This window comes from Ahaetulla prasina, chromosome 2 (genome assembly GCF_028640845.1).
Source record: "Ahaetulla prasina isolate Xishuangbanna chromosome 2, ASM2864084v1, whole genome shotgun sequence".
Lineage (NCBI taxonomy): Eukaryota > Metazoa > Chordata > Lepidosauria > Squamata > Colubridae > Ahaetulla > Ahaetulla prasina.
In genome coordinates, this window is record NC_080540.1 from 61,694,709 (window position 1) to 61,711,663 (window position 16,955).

General features: G+C 39.6%; 1 protein-coding gene across 1 annotated transcript in view; it reads right to left on the reverse strand.

Moving 5' to 3' along the window:
* Window positions 1–16,955, reverse strand: part of CELSR3 (cadherin EGF LAG seven-pass G-type receptor 3) — a 114,755-nt gene that overhangs the window by 16,105 nt on the left and 81,695 nt on the right. The window contains exons 19-28 of the mRNA XM_058167159.1: window positions 15,803–15,986; window positions 13,390–13,539; window positions 12,529–12,709; window positions 12,143–12,310; window positions 10,159–10,285; window positions 6,046–6,252; window positions 5,131–5,305; window positions 3,472–3,584; window positions 2,828–2,904; window positions 2,264–2,390 (exon numbers count right to left, since the gene is read on the reverse strand). Of these exons, the coding sequence (XP_058023142.1) occupies window positions 2,264–2,390; window positions 2,828–2,904; window positions 3,472–3,584; window positions 5,131–5,305; window positions 6,046–6,252; window positions 10,159–10,285; window positions 12,143–12,310; window positions 12,529–12,709; window positions 13,390–13,539; window positions 15,803–15,986 (1,509 nt within the window). The remainder of the gene's footprint in view (window positions 1–2,263; window positions 2,391–2,827; window positions 2,905–3,471; window positions 3,585–5,130; window positions 5,306–6,045; window positions 6,253–10,158; window positions 10,286–12,142; window positions 12,311–12,528; window positions 12,710–13,389; window positions 13,540–15,802; window positions 15,987–16,955) is intronic.

Sequence of the window (16,955 nt, forward strand, 5' to 3'; positions counted from 1 at the left end):
CAGCTGAAGTTGGGAAAAGCCCTCTTGACCACAGCTTCCCACCTGCCTATTTAACAACAGCCGTGAATTCAGGTTGTAACCCAAGTTATGGACTCCCTTTTTCATAACTGGAAGTTATAACTGGAACTGATAGAGAATCCTTCTACATGACCAATAGCTCTGCCTTGCTTCATCCTTCATCAACATTAAGATATAAAGTCAAGATTTCCAGAGCATTTTCAGCATTTTATGTGATGAAGATGTAATGCTGTGTATCACCCGTGTGCTGACTATGTCTTGCCCTAAATTAATAGATTATCCCTCCTAGCGGTCTCATATAGATGCTAAACAGGACAAGAAGAAAGAGCCCACATGTGAACATTCCTTGGGCGGATCTTTCTTTGCTACCAGCTGGAATTCTGTCCTCTCAGGAAGTTGTGGACCTATTGAAGTACAGTGCCCCTAGCTCCAAGGTTTCACAGTATCAAATATTACTGAGAAATCTAAAAAGATTGAAAAGGATGCACTCCCTCAAACCAGAACCCAACAAATATAATCAATTACACTGACCAATGTCATATCCACCCCTGGCTTGAGTTTGAATCTGGGCTGATCCAGTCCAAATAATCTGCTTCTTCAAGAGTGTTCTATATCAACTCCTACCCTCAAAACGACGCTACAGAGCACTGCATACCAGAACAACTAGACACAAGAACAGGTTTTTCCCGAACGCCATCACTCTGCTAAACAAATAATTCCCTCAACACTGTCAAACTATTTACTAAATCTGCACTACTCATCGTTCCTATCACCCATCTTCTCCCACTTATGACTGTATGACTGTAACCTTGTTACCAGTATCCTTAAGATTTATATTGACTGTTTCCCTATGACTATCATTAAGTGTTGTACCTTATGATTCTTGATGAATGTATCTTTTCTTTTATGTACACTAAGAGCGTATGCACCAAGACAAATCCCTTGTGTGTCCAATCACACTTGGCCAATAAGTATTCTATTCTATTCTATTCTATTCTATTCTATTCTATTCTATTCTATTCTATTCTATTCTATTCTATTCTATTCTATTCTATTCCATTCCATTCCATTCCATTCCATTCCATTCTATTTCTGGCTTCTCACTAAGAGCAGGTTGGGGACCAGACCAGAATTGTTCAAAATTGGTGGATCCTTGGAGTGAGGGTACCATCCACACATTCAAGGAAGGTGGCAAACCGTCATCCCTCAAAGAGTGTTGGCCACTTTGGGGGCCCCACCCATTACACTCCTCGATAGTACCTTAAAGGAGCCATGAGAACATGAATCAAGTTTTTAAGTGGCAGAGATAACAACTAGAAAGCACCCCCTTCACTTCACTATACTCCATAGGTGGAAATGAATTTCAGACAACATTGTAACACCAGATTATGTTAATGAAGAGTCGCTAATAAGTGAATGAGAGCAATTTTATTGGCACAATATAGTTTCAGTGACCTGGCTACAGCTCTTTACAGCCATCCTTCCCTAATAGGGAATGGGCAATCCTAAACAAGGCTACTGAATGCAATCTACCGATGCAGTAAAAATGGAGAATCATCTGCATTTTACTTTTCCTATTGTTAGGGTGCAAGTTCAAGCATGAATTCATACCCACATTCAGTCAAATTCACTCTTCATTTTCCCCTTACTGGCTTCTGCTATTTCATCTCTTAGAGATTTTCCATTATGACTGTTACTTTTAAAAAATATATTTAGATTTTATTCTTCCCTTCCTCTTCACTTAATCCTCAGTTGCTCTTTCTAATGATAATTAAATACTGTATATGCAGCATTTTTATTTCCAATTGATAGACTATCATCCTTCATCCTTCCATTTGCTATGTGATTGGTGCTTGTTGTCTAATGATACTTATGAAACTAAAAATAAATAAATATTGTGCTCCTTGCTGCCTTCTGCGAATATTCAGCTCAGTTTGCAAATTGGTCATACTGTACATCATTAGCCCAGAAAAATGGAGCAATCAGCCTAGCTCAGCACAGAAGACCACCCATGAAAACATGCAGGGAGATTTGCAGACACAGTGCCTTGGATCCAGGAATAGTTCAATATCTTTAGCATAAGTGAAGGAGAAATGTTTCTCAGACAGCAGCTTCAAGGTTTGTCTGGAGAACTGCTGAGGATTAGCGAGCTCTGTAGGAATAGTTGCCAGCAGAACAGAGACACCTTCCTCTCTTGACGGCTTCATAGTTTTCACCCAACCATCAACCTAGTCGAGAGAGTTACCTGAAGACTGCAGAGGATAGTGTAGAGGTAGTGGAAAGCCAGGACACTGTTGTTGATAGCCAAGAGACCAAAGAGCCAAGCAGTGCTAATAACTAGAAGCAGAACGAAGGAGCTTCGCATCGTCATGCTAGAGACAGACAGAGAGAAAGAACCCCCCAGAGAGGCAGACATGGAAATTAGAATATGTGGTTAAACAACAGGTTGCAGAAAGATCAGTAGCGTTAGCCCACTCATCATAGTTCAGACATGGACCCATAAAACACACCAAGAAATGTCCCCAACATACATGGCTCAAGCAATAAACGAGCAGTGTTAAGACACACAAGTTACTGCCTCCAGCAACATCATTTTTTGAAGAGGCAGAGGACATCTGGAAAACTGGAAAGCAGAATTTTTCAAGACTGACAGTAGGCAAAGTGTTTTATATTTTTAATTAGAAGAGGGGGAAAAAACATTTAAGGAGAAGGTGAACATTGATGAACAAATGTTTGCAACAAAGTTACACTGCAGAGCAAGTTTTTGCCTTAGCAGATCATTGTAATGACTGTAGTTAATACTCACAGCACAGCTTTCTTCTTGGCTTCCTTTTGTCCTGGTGAGCAGAGCATTTTTGCCACCAGAAGAAACATAACCCCATTCATCTGGAAACAAAGTCGGCGGTTAGTAACAGTAGCTTTGGCACTAAGCAAAACAGATCAGTCACCAACTTTATCCTCCCTATGCCATTCCCCCTCCAGACATACCTTCCTTGGAAGGAATATCTGGTATAGCTAACATGATCAGACCCTGAATACAAGCCTTCTGTGCACTAATTCCTTTCTAAAATAGATCCCAAAAAGTATAGAAAGCACAACAGAGGAGTTGTGGAGTCCCCCAGTCCTTCCAAAAGATTCATTAATGCTAGTCTCCAGGAGCAGCATGAGAGAGATGTTAAAAGGAAAATGAAGACAAAGTGGTAGAAAGTAGAAAAAAAGAGCATGGTGCAAAAACCCATGTAGTCATGGCAAAGAATGGAAGCAAGGGGATGGCAAATCAGGGTGCAGATATGCTGAGAATGGAAAAGGAAGGGCTTCAGCCTAGCATCCTGGCTAAGCAACTGGACGCACTTGCATGGCTCCAACTATTCAGGAGTTTTGCAACTTAATTTATATTAAATCGACCACGAGAAGTGCTTACCAGAATATAAATCGACCACGAGAAGTGCTTACCAGAACGACAAGAGCTATGGGCCCTGCAAAACTCCAGATCAGTTTGTCATGGATGGAAATCCAGCAGAAATCTGGGTTCCCGTAGCCTTCTGGATCCAAACCAACTGATAATCCTGATTTAAAAAAAAAAAAAAAGATAAATTCTGTACTACAAATTCCATGCTCCTGATCAAGGTATGTTGCCTCTGGAAATGCTCCTTTTTTCCTCCTTGGATTTTCTTGGTTCTGATGAAGAAAAAGCTGGAATGTTGCAAGCAGAACCATCCACAATCTTGCTTAAGATTTCATTTATCTGCACAGATACTGAGAATCCTTATCTGTGGCATTGTTCCTAATCACCTCATAAAAGTAAACTGGATCTTGAACTGTGAAAATTGAGAATACAATGAAGAGTCTTGGCATGTTTTAAGGACTGGCAACCAATAAAACATAATTTGGGAATGAAGGATTTATATCCCCTAAATTTGGACAGCTTTCCAGCTGCAACAACTCTCCCTCCCTCCCTCCCTCCCTCCCTCCCTCCCTCCCTCCCCTCGTACACAAACACTACAACTGGTGTCATCTTCAACCAACTATGCTGGCTGGGGGCGGTAATTAGGAGGGCAGTCTGAATATATCTTGACAGCAGAAGCAGGGCGGGAGACCACAGCTTTACAATGCAGGTTTACAATGCCGTGAAAATATTTGCAGATCCCTCGCATCCTGGACATAAACTGTTTCAACTCCTACCCTCAAAACGACGCTATAGAGCACTGCACACCAGAACAACTAGACACAAGAACAGTTTTTTCCTGAAGGCCATCACTCTGCTAAACAAATAATTCCCTCAACACTGTCAGACTATTTACTGAATCTGCACTACTATTAATCGTTTCATAGTTCCCATCACCAATCTCTCTCCACTTATGACTGTATGACTATAACTTGTTGCTGGCAATCCTTATGATTTATATTGATATATTGATCATCAATTGTGTTGTAAATGTTGTACCTTGATGAACGTATCTTTTCTTTTATGTACACTGAGAGCATATGCACCAAGACAAATTCCTTGTGTGTCCAATCACACTTGGCCAATAAAAAATTCTATTCTATTCTAACATATCTACTGCAGGACCTATACTGCCTTTCTGAATCAAGCTTTTCCGATCCAATGTTGGGACTGTAACTACCAATTTTCCAGAATAGGATTTTGAGGATTACTAGATGAGCCGTGGCCTGTGGTTCATCGTTTCAGATATATTTCCTTACCAATTTTCTCAATATCTTCAACAATGGCAGAGCTTCTAATGCACTTGAAAAGTTCTTAAAAATTCAGTCGAAAGTAAGCCCATGTTTAACTGTGAAGCACAGTCGTTGACCATAAAATGGGAAATATTTTATGACATTTTGTATCAAGTCATAAAATGTTTTACCACAATATTATGTCATAAAACTTTTTATAAAATTTGCCGAATTTCAATTCCACAAGAGTCATGGGTCCTGGATTTTGCACACATTCTGTATGTTAACCATTCTGAGTTATCTTAGTTTAAAAAAATTGCCCTGTGAGGTACCTTTTCACCAAGTTAAAGGTTACAGACATAAGAGCTTTAGTAGCATAGAGATCTATGGAGTGTGCTAGAGTGTGCTTTTGTTTTAAGCGCATCTGTTACTTACCAGTGATTATGGCAGGGACCCCCCAGCCAATGGCATAATAGAACCTCATAGCTCCATAGTTAATGTTGCGAGCTTCAGTCTGCATGCGGTAAATATGAAGGCCTTGCACAAAGAGCCAAGCGAAAGTAGAGAGAAAGAAGTAGTGCAGCAGGATAGCGATCACAGTGCAGAGGAACTGAAAAAGTAAAATCAACATCATCCAAACTAAGTCCTCTAAACATTATGCTTCTAGATGACTAATTTGTTCTGGAATTAATATTGCAACATTCTTTTCTTAAATTTTTCTTTGAGCTCAGGGGTGGGTGGGGTCTGTGAGATTGCAGTGCCACATTCCCTCTGACCTAAATTGTTTCATTGACATGATTGACACTGGTGCACAGAGTGTGATGTTTGGTACTGACATCTACAGAGGAGGACCAGGAGCAAGAGTCATTTCTGGGGAGTATACATTTGCTAAAACAATAAACAAGTAAATAAAATGATCAGACGTGTATCATGACTTACATCCGTGGGTCAAACATCAGACAAGTTATGTTTGATACATACAAGTATAGAATCACAACATTTATGCATTATATCACCATGAACATTATATTTTGGACATCACCACAGCTAGTTGCAGAGACTGCTGGATACTGAATGAGGATTTCAAAATATCCGATCATAAAATGAATGTCTAATAAATTTATATCCACAATCTGGGGAAGGTGTTGATATATTTATATAGACTTTTGAATATATGAGCAATTTGTCCAGTTCCAAACTCACTAATTTTATAACTCCAATTTCCTACTTCTCAAGTTCCAGGAGATGAGATTTTCTTAGGCCTATTGTTTTCCATCCAATGAAGCTCCCATTCGCTTCCTAATATGTTACCCACCAGGACTCTTACTTCTCTTCTTTGTTCCATCTCACCTGATTTTCAGTACGATTGATACCGAAGAGGAACAGTAACTCGGAGAAGAAGAGAGTGACAGAAATGTTGCAATGGATTCCACGAGTATTGGACTTGAGACCTTTCAGGCATATCAGAAAGAAGAAGGTCAGCAGCAGACATAGAAGAGAAAGAGATGTCAAGGAATAGGTCACAATGGCCAACGTCTCCAAGTCACCTTCCAGTTGCTGTAAGAAAAATCCGAACACAAGAGGATAAGTCAGGTAGTTTGTTGGCACCATGGATGTCTATTACATCAACATCTTAAAATCATTATTCCATCACAATGAAGAAAACAATCCATCAAACTCATTACAAATAAAGCTTTGTATTAAAAGGTAATGCTTCTTTCAAGTCAAGTTTGACTAATGTCAGGTTAGTTTGTGAACACCTCCATGTTGTTTTCTTAGCAATGATGTAGCAGTGGTTTGTCACAGTCTTCTCACAGGGTGTCTCTTTGACTTATCAGTCTAGCTTTTAATCTTGATGTTCTCTGATAGTTTCCCACCCAAGAACTAACTAGGTTTGAACCAGTTCAGGGAAAGGACCTAGGAAAGGCCAGGCAGGTGCTGCTACCTGCTGAAGCATAAATCCGTATATATATTGTTTAAAATATTTCTATCTCTAATTTCTTCCTTATAACCAATGGTGGGTTGCTCCCTGTTCGCCCTGGCTTGGGTGAACCGGTAGTGGCAGCGGTGGGAGGCTCCGTCATCAAAAATGATCTGCACATGTGCAGAAGCGTCTGCGCATGTGCAGAAGCACTGTACACTCATGAAGCGAGTGCACGTGCCTGTGCACTACTGATAGTGAACTGGTAGCACTGGGTTTTAAAACCCACTACTGCTGATAACAACTCTGCAAATAAAAAATACATATGCATCACATAGCATGATAAATGGCGATGGATGCAGCAAGAAGAACAAAAGTGTCAGTTATGATCTTTCTAAGAGTAGACATAGAGACTAGACATAGAGTATGCATTGTTTACTCAAGTATATGTCCTATTCAAGAATGACAAGCAACATATTAAGACACATGCACCACATACACATGCACCAATTTCAAAGGAAGAAAATACAGGAGGAAGTCTAATTCCAGATTTAAGTTTTGATAAAACAAATTGCGCAAGTGTGCTAATACATCTCTTATTTCTCCTCATAATGATAAGGCAAAGTAGCTTGCTGGGTTTTTTTCATACTTACATCCATTGTCCATTGGAAAACCACTTGTCTGAAGTGGTGTAGAGTTTCCTGCCTAGGCAGGGGGTTGGACTAGAAGACCTCCAAGGTCCCTTCCAACTCTGTTATTCTGTCCTTAAAATTATTTCTTTAAACTGCCATCTATCTAACTACCAGTATGTCCTTTTTTCAGCTCTGTTCTTTCAGGACCAAGTGAGATGCAACACAACACTTATATATACAATGGATACACAAAGTTCTGATTTTATAACCAAAAATGAAAATTGTGAACATAAGTGAATTCTGTTTTTCCCAATGATCTTAAACAGCAAATGTTGTTAAAGGGTTTTTTTTTCTCCCCATCTTGTAATAATACGAGATGTAAACAAGGTTGTGGGGTGAAAAAAATGGTTCAATATTAATTACATGGTAAGAAGAAGTTACACATTCTCTCATGTAGTAAATTTAGTTCAACATCCAATCAGCAAGCACATGAGGGACCAAATACCGTATTTTTTGAAGTATACGGCGTACTTTCCTTCCCTAAAAGTGGGTGAAAATTTCGGTGCATCTTATAGACTGAATACGGGCCTGTTTTTGGCCTCCTGAACCTTCTGTGAGTCGCATTTTTGCCCTCCCGGCCCCCAGAAGCACTCTGTAGTGCTCCACACATCCCGGTTTCACAAAAAATGGGCCCGTTTTTAGGCTCCCGAACCCTATGCATGTCAAGTTTTTGCCCTCCCTGGCAGAAACACTCTGCAGGCCAAAAATGGGCACGTTTCTGGCAAAAATGGGCCTTTTTTTGGTAAAAACTACAGAGTGCTTTTGGGGACCGGGGAAGGCAAAAGCATGATGTGTGGAAGCCAAAAACTATTTTTTTTCTTGTTTTCCTCCTGTAAATCTAGGTGCGTCTTACAGCCCAGTGTATCTTATAGTCCAAAAAATACAGTATATTCTATGATTACAGGTACTGTAGACCTCAGCTTACAACCACAATTGAGACCAGAATTGTTGTTGTTAAACAAGGCAGTTGTTAAGTAGGTCATGACCGATTTTTATCTTTTTGCCCTGGTTGTTAAATGAATCATTCCAATGGTTAAATGAACCATGCAGTTATTAAGAGAATCAGGCTTCTTCCATTACAAAATGTTTTATAGATGGCATTCCCCCACCCCCGGCAAGATTGGCCAAAATGTTTCCCAACAAATCACCAAATTGCTGGAAATGTAACCACCAACAAGGGGCCTATTACCACATGTGGTGGACATGTCCCATAGCCAGGGATTATTGGACAAAAATAAAAAAATGGTTGGAGGAAATTGTTGAACAAAAAACTGATATGAAGCCAGAGTTATTCCTTTTGGGTATAATAAATCTTTTTTTTTTCATGTACCCTGAGAGCCTATGCACCAAGACAAATTCCTTGTGTGTCCAATCACAGTTGGCCAGTAAAAAAATCTATTCTATTCTATTCTAAAAGGTAATATAAGCAAAGAAATCCAATACATCATGCTCCATATAATCACCGCAGCCAGAATCGCATTCACCCCAAACTGGAAGCAAGAAAACACTCCATCAAATGCAATGGTTATAAAAAAGGTGCTAGAATATGCAGAAATGGACAAATTAACAATGGAATTAAGGGACAGAGAGGAAACAGTGTATTATGAGACATGGAACAGGTGGTATAATTGGCTTGAAAAGGAGTCTAAAATTAATTTATAGTGAATGTACAGAAAAGATAATAAATGGATAAAATGTATATTTTAGGGTGTAGTAGACATGTAAATATTGTATATATTATAAAAATAAGTACCGTATATACTCGAATATAAGCCGATCCGAGTATAAGCCGAGGTCCCCAATTTTACCCCAAAAACTGGGGTAAACTGGGGACTCGAGTATAAGCCGAGGGTGGGAAATGAGGCACCTACCGGTTGGGGAAACCCTCCCTCCCTCAGCTGAGAAGGCTGGCGGCTCCCCCGCCCCGCCCTCTCACTGCACCGGCAGGGCTTCCCCGCGCCGTCCGGTAAAATGTGAAAAAGAAAAAAAACTCGAGTATAAGCCGTATATACTCGAGTATAAGCCGAGGGGCTTAAAAAAAAAAAAAACTCGAGTATAAGCCGTATAGACCCGAGTATAAGCCGAGGGGACGTTTTTCAGCACAAAAAACGTGCTGAAAAACTCGGCTTATACTCGAGTATATACGGTAACTATGAAATAAGAATGTATATCTATAAAATAATAGGCCTGTGGATAAGTTGAAATTAAGAAAAAAAATCTGATTACGGAAAGCTGTAATAGTGTAATTGTGATTTTAAAGGTTAAAAATGTTGAATAAAAAATATTTACAAAAAAAAAAGCGAATCAGGCTTCTCCCATTCGCTGCTTGTTGTGAGCCAGTTGGAAAGGTCACAGATTGTAATCCTATGACTCTGGGATGCTGCAGCCATTGTAAATACAAGCCAAGTGCAATTCTGACCATGCAACAATGGGATGTTGCCACAGTTGCAAGTCTGAGGACTGGTTGTAGTCACTTTTTCCGGTACCATTGTAACTTTGTATGGTTGTAAATTAAAGTGTACATCTACTCTACTGGGGCATTTTCTTCACTAGTGTCTTCACCCCAGAGGTGGGTTTCAGCAGGTTCTGACCAGTTCTGCAGAAATTTTGAATAGTTCAGAGAACCAGTAGTAAAAATTCTGACTGGCCCACCCCCATCTATTCTCTGCCTCCCCAGAACCAGCTGATCGGGAGGAAATGGGGATTTTACAGTATCCTTCCGCTGCCATGCCCACCAAGCCATGCCCACTGAACCGGTAGTAAAAAACCCACCACTGCTTCACCCCTATAAAATACTTTTTCATGTGCTGCTGAAGAGCAGATGCTCTTTGTTTGAAGAAACCCAGTTACCTCTCGGTGGGAGCTGTCCATCAGCACCCCAAAAGTACCGAATTGGGAGCAATGGCAGCGGACATGAGTGGTGTTTCGGTGCACAAGTTCACAATCCCGTGCCGTCCAGAAGCCAGTCGGCTCAATCCTGCAGTTACAAAGAAATCCATAAAAAGATACAGTTCAAAGGAAAGATTGTTAATGTTTGGGTTTTTTTTAGAGACAAGCATACATCGCAGTACAGATACTATAATGAGTGTGAGATGATGACTATTTAGCATTTATGCCAGATATGGCTTCCATTATCGTAGGTTAAGTCAGGGTTTCTGAACCATAGCAACTGGATAGACCTTAATTGGCTGGGGAATGTTGGGTTGAGTTGAGGCCTCTAGGAGTAGATGCCTGAATTTGATTAATTACATTCTCAACAGAGTGGATTCCACAGGCAAGACCAAAGAGAACTAATAATCTTGCCACTATGCTATCTTAATTCACTCCACACCTATAGTCCGTAGGAGACAAAATTCCAAAACACACCATAAAAAAGATAAAAGAAAACAAATCTATCTCCTTTTCTGTTGATAAGTAATTGTTATTATGCAGGCTGAAATGAAACTCAGTTTTCAGTTTAATTCATTATGTTAATGAGTTTGAAATCTGTATAGACATTTCCATCTGCATTCCAAATGAGTGGTATAATGTTGCATTACTTCACTGGTTTAAATCTAGAAGCCAATAACTTGTTAGAATTCTGTCCCTTTTTCCAAAAATGTTTCCACGTTCAGTGCAATCCAAATTGCTTCAGAAACTTCAAATAGATCAAAGATTTATATCAGTCTGGAAATGGATAAAATATATAAATTATATTATAAATTATATTTTTCATTTTGAGCATCAACCTCCTTAATTTTGTCCTTTGGCCTGACAATTTGTAATCCTTAATTATTAGTGTCTGTTTCTATATTATATACAGGTAGTCCTCAACTTACGACTATAATTGAGCCCAAGATTTATATTGCTAAGGGAGATGTTTAAGTGAGTTTTGCCCCATTTTATGAGTTTTCTTGCCATAGTTGTTAAGTGAATCATTGCAGTTGTTAAGTTAATAACAGTTAAGTATAAAATAAAAAAGCTGGTGATTAATAAATTCTGAATCAGTACATCTCATTAGCCTGAATTCCAGAAATATTTTCCATTGTTTTCGTTTCTTCAACTTATACTAGATTTCTTGCCAGATTCCCACTGTTTAGTACTTTTGGAAAATATTCTAATTGTTCGTAATCACTGGTACTTTACTTTAACTCCTTTTGTTCTTATCCAGATGTATTGAACAGGTTTCCAATATTCAGTGACCTGTATTTTTTCACAGATACACAATACCTTCGCCTACCATGCCAACCCACCTCCTTAATCTTGGGTCTATTTTTTTAACAGATAATATTCTCTATTAGTTACAATTCCAAGTAGTATCATCATTTCCATCATATTTCTGCAATATCTATATGGCCAAAACTATTTCTCCATGTTGGGAATTCCAACTCCTTATCAGTAAAATGTTTACACTCTGGAAATCAGAAATGATATTGCTGTGAATCCCAAAACATAGCAGTTCTCATTCTTTGGAAATTATTCATATTTAATGAATTACCTGAGGTCACTGCAGTAGAGGAGAATTCAGTGAAAGCATTTTCCACAAACTTGCTACATCATACCCATTCATATAGCAATGCTCATGCAATATAGCAATGCCCATTTAATATAGCAATGCCCATTCAATACAGCAATACCCATTCAATATAGCGATCATTGAATTAGCTGTGAGCAATGGGATTTGCAGTTCAACTTATCTGGAAAATACTAGCCGGGGAACAACAGAGTATAAACTATGTTTTCTATCTTGAAGGACAACAGTCTGGACCATGGCTTCCATAAGTCTTTCCAGAAGCTTGAAGATACATGGATACATGGCTCCATTGAAGAGGGACTTGACCCACAGTCAACTTACTGGCTAGAGTGATTCCATTGAACGCAGAGGGGCTTGCTGCGATTGGCTGTCTCAAGTAGGCGGAATTCTAGCATGAGTGGCTCTTCCAAATTGTTTTGCAGAAAAGTGTGGTTGCTGAACAGAGATACAGTCACAATGGGGGAGTTCATCACAGGGTTTTTGGGCAACCTGTATGGAACCAAGAAGCCTTGTTACTTGGCAACACCATCAAGGCTGGATTGTTTCAGACAGCGATACTAATATCCAGTGTCACAACAATCCAGTTGTGATATCGTTGATCACAAACAAGTTTGCCTTTATCCATAAAACAAATCACAGGCATTTAAATTTGGTAGGAACATGCCTAGAGTTCTGCAAAGAACTCAGTAGAGAAGGAAGATTAATACCTAAGGTTGCGCCGATCCACCTGGTAGCGGGCAGGCAAAAGTCCACCCAGGGTGCGATAAATGATGAGAATGAGGATGGTTACAGCAGGCTCAGGTTCTTGCAAAGAGTGCTTTGGGGGAGGACTTTCCATTGTGACATTGTTTTCAGTATTAATTGATGCAGCTACTGTCATGGTGGGAGCTGGAATCAAAACAACAAAACAAGAACGAATCAATAACACAGTTGCCCTTGAAGAAAGACAACGACCAAGGAAGGAAAGACCTGAGACTGTTATTTCCCAAGAATCTTAAATCAACCTTCCCAATCTGCCTGCTCCTGATGTGTTGGACTGGGAAAGATGGGAAATCTAGTCTAACATATCTGGAAGGTGGTTCCAGGTAGGATAAGTTAGTTGCATATTCAGATCTCAGCTGTATCTTGGGAGCATAATAGGCCACATTTAGTCATTCTGAAGTAAAATGAGTCCCCCCCCCCAAAAAGAACTCTGGAAAGCCATCTTGCCAAATAAATGCTATAAGGCTGAGTAGGTGGTACTTCCTGATCAGGGACCAGCAGTTCAATTAGGACCTTCTCTAATGGCAGACAAAGCTTCTGGCTCATGAGCTATTAGTCACCTATGCAAGAAGTTAAGTCACAGATCATTCTTCATGTCCAAAAGGGACATGAAAACCCTCAACTTTGCATTTTCTTTCCTCTATGGCATATCTCAAAGAACAGCAAAAAAAAGAAAAAGAAAAGAAAAGATAGTTTCTAAAACAAATTTTGGGAAGCATGGGGAAAGGATGTTATTTCTTTCAGGGGTTTTTTTTTGGGGGGGGGGGAACCAGGCTTGGGGGAGTTCAGAAAAAATGGTCACTTACCTTCTATTTTGTGGGGGGTAAGGATGGAATGAGGGAGGACTATATGTGTGTGGGGATCCCACATGGCCTGGCCACGGAAGAGGGTACTGTGATAACGTGGATAGCGTCTTCTGAGATGGGTGTGATTCTCCATGCGATCAATGTTGAGCACTGTGAGGGGGAAAGGAAAAAAAGAGGCCTCAGGCATTAGGTCTGACAGACATGTGCCATCTTCAGATTTAAACAGAGCTTAATTGTATCTAAAGCTGGGGGGTAGAAATGGCAGGCTTCTTTCCTTTAGGAAGAAGAGGTAGTCCTTGCTTACAGACTGCTTTGTTTAATGTTCAAAGTTATGACGTATAAATGAATAGCTTTGCAACTAATTCTCACATGCAAGTCATGTGATTTCCATTCAGGCACTTTGCAAATGGTTACGCATTTACAACCACTGCAGCATCCCATAGTCACTTGATCATCATTTGTGTGCTTTGCAACTGGCTTGCCACAATCAGAGTTAATAGAGAAGGCGGAAGTAAAATTTAAAGCTTTGGGCCCACTTAGCAACCTAAGGGGAAATGAGATCATAAGTCTCTCACAGCCATGTGATGCTTTGTTTAACAAACGCAGCGCTTATCAACAGAGTTGCTGGTCTCAGTACTGGGCACTAAGTGAGAATTACTTATATATTTTATGTTCTCAGGCTACTTTTCAAAGTGCTTTTTTAATTGTAGAGAGCCACACATAGAGAAAATTCACTGCATCAGGATTATTATACAAAATAACATACCTAAAATGTAGATGGGAACACTGAACTGAACACTGAACACCAAACTGAAGAGGAAGTTGTTCATTTCAAAGCTTAGCTATTCAGTTCACAGCTCCAAAAATAGGAGAAAAATGTCATTAAAAAAAGTGCCTAGTACAAGAACTTTCAAGACATGTGCAGACTTGAAAAACTGCACAAAAATATTTATATTTCAGAAATTTACATAAGCATGTGTATGAATATTTGTGTTGATTTTTTAAATGGGCCAAACAGAAGTCCTGTAGTCAAATACATATTTCAATAAAAACAGAAATGAAAGACTTTCCAGTCTGTTTAATGCTCTTTAGGCATTCATCCAAGCGTGTGGTGAGAGAGCAGGGCCACACACCAAGCCTGTGTACTCTAATAATCTCGATCTCCATATGTTCAACCAGATATCCAATGGATAACAGTATTTGTATTGCTTGATCCTGTGGATAGCTTTCTGCTCAGATTGCAGAGTACAGTGGAGATATTCAGATTCATACAAATTGCACATTTGCACAAGGCTGGGAAGAGTCAGGGACAGGGATAACATTTTTGCATAAGATCCTTGTGTGAGACTGTAGTTTACTTAGGAACACTTTACATATGAGTATGAAGTTACCCCTGTGAGGTATGAATATGTACACGTCTATATTTAAAAATAACTCTGGAAGTGACTCTCACTTTGCAGAAGCTTGCCTACAACATTAAGAAGAAATATGTTATTGTGCAGCTTAAAAAATATGTCCATTTCTGATCTCAATTGACTGAGCTTTATATGCAATGACAGAAGCGTCTGTACTAGGATTGGAAGCATTCATCAAAATCTTGCATCACTCTAATGCAATCTCTGCCCCTTTCATGCATGTGTGCAATACCTCAGTGCCAACACGAAAGGAGTGGAGTTTGCATTACAATGGCAAAGTGCTGCATTTGTCATTTGGCTTCCTTCCCTTCTCCATGGTTGATCCTGCCATGAATTCAGGAATGTATCATCCATCCCTTCTAAATGGCGGATGCATCTGCCTTGCAGCTTCTGAAATCAAGTATTCTTGTGCTACAGTACAAGTGTGGGGAGCAATTCCCTAAAGCAAAGGGCAAGCAATGCCCTGTGGAATCTATTTATACAACATCACTTTGCAAATAATCAGGCTGGCAGTCTCATGCCGACCAGCATAGCCAGGAATGGTAAATTAGTATGTCTGATCTGTGCCAGCTGACCAGAACCATCACCATTTTGCTGGCTATTGTATAGAAAGGGTAGCTATCATTTTTCCTTTCCTACTTCCTCCTGAACGTCTTTTTCAAGCCCTTCTTCCTCCTGGACATCTAACGGCCTCTTCATCCCATGTGGTAGAAACAGGTTGAGATGCTTCTTCTTTCCAGTCCCATTCAAATAATAATCCTGTCTACTCGCTTTGGATAAAAATGTAAGGCAGCAGAGAATCTTTGATAATACTTTAAAAAGTCCTGTTGTATCCTAGCACTGAACAGTTCAGCAAATCCATAGCTGCCTGGCAGCCAAGGATTCCACAGTCATGGATTGCTGGAGAAGCATGATCAGTTCGTACTGACCTCAAGAGGGACCCATGAGATATTCTTTCAAAGTTACGAGGTGAAGATTTCCTCCTGGCTTCTACTTACCAATATTGGGGGTCACCACACCAACAGGATTGAGGTAGGTGAGCTTCATGTTGCTGGCCAAGGTGCCTGAATAGTCTTTCAGTTGTTCCATCAGAGCTGCTGTTCCCTGATCATTTTGCAACAAGGTATCCCAGTGTTCCTGGTTTTCCAATGCAAGCACTGAGCTGCCAGCTTGGAGGAGGTTCTAAAGAGAAGATCAACGTTTAGGTGGATTTCAGTCAATATAACCACCTTCTCCATGACCTTTAATCACAGAAACCCCTGGATACTTTGCTAAGCTAAATAAACCCCAACAAGTTTAATGGCATAAAACAAAAGGTTGCTGGCTTTCTAAACATCTTTTCCAAACAAAAGAAAAATGTTGCTCCCAAAAGATTCCTTTTGGTCTTAGCATGTAATCATTTTGTATGAAAAAGAAAAATAGTATATCAATTGGTTGACATAATCTTAAACTAGAAAGAAGCAGCTAATTACTGGTACTTAAAAAAAGATCCCACGGATAAGCAAACCAACAACCAAAGCTATCAGGGTAGAGTGTTTTTAAATTATCATTTCTAATTGCCTAGCTATCTTTTTCCACACCTATATATATTTATCCCGAGGCTTTGAAAATTATGGAAACCTAAAGCTACCGGGTCTGATCTGTAAAAAGCCAGCTAGTCACTGCTACCGTAGATGAAAGCAAATAAATAATGAAAAACCAAACTATTCTTAAAAGGATTTAAACCTGGGGTCAGGGTGCCTAATCTAATCAATATTTTCTTGGGTTTCATTCCAAATGAGGTGTAGAATGAAGATAAAGAGTGTGAAATGCCTTTTCCAAGTTAATTTGTGGCACCTACAATGTGCTTGGGATGGGGCAACAGGTATTCCTAGCTTAAAAATTTGCTGTTCTTTTTAGATCTCTTATATAGATTTTGCTTGGTTTTACACTGTTTGGATTTTAATTGCATTTTATATCTTTAGATGACGACTTGTACTATCTTGTAAACTACTCCAAAACTATAAAAACTATATTCAGGAGCACAGAAATATTGTTTACAGGAGAAAAAGCAAGATGTTGGGGAATCGTAGGGCAGCAATTGCTGTAGCTAATGGCCACTAGTTTAATATCATACAGCAGGGGTGTCAAACTCGCGTCATCACGTTGTCA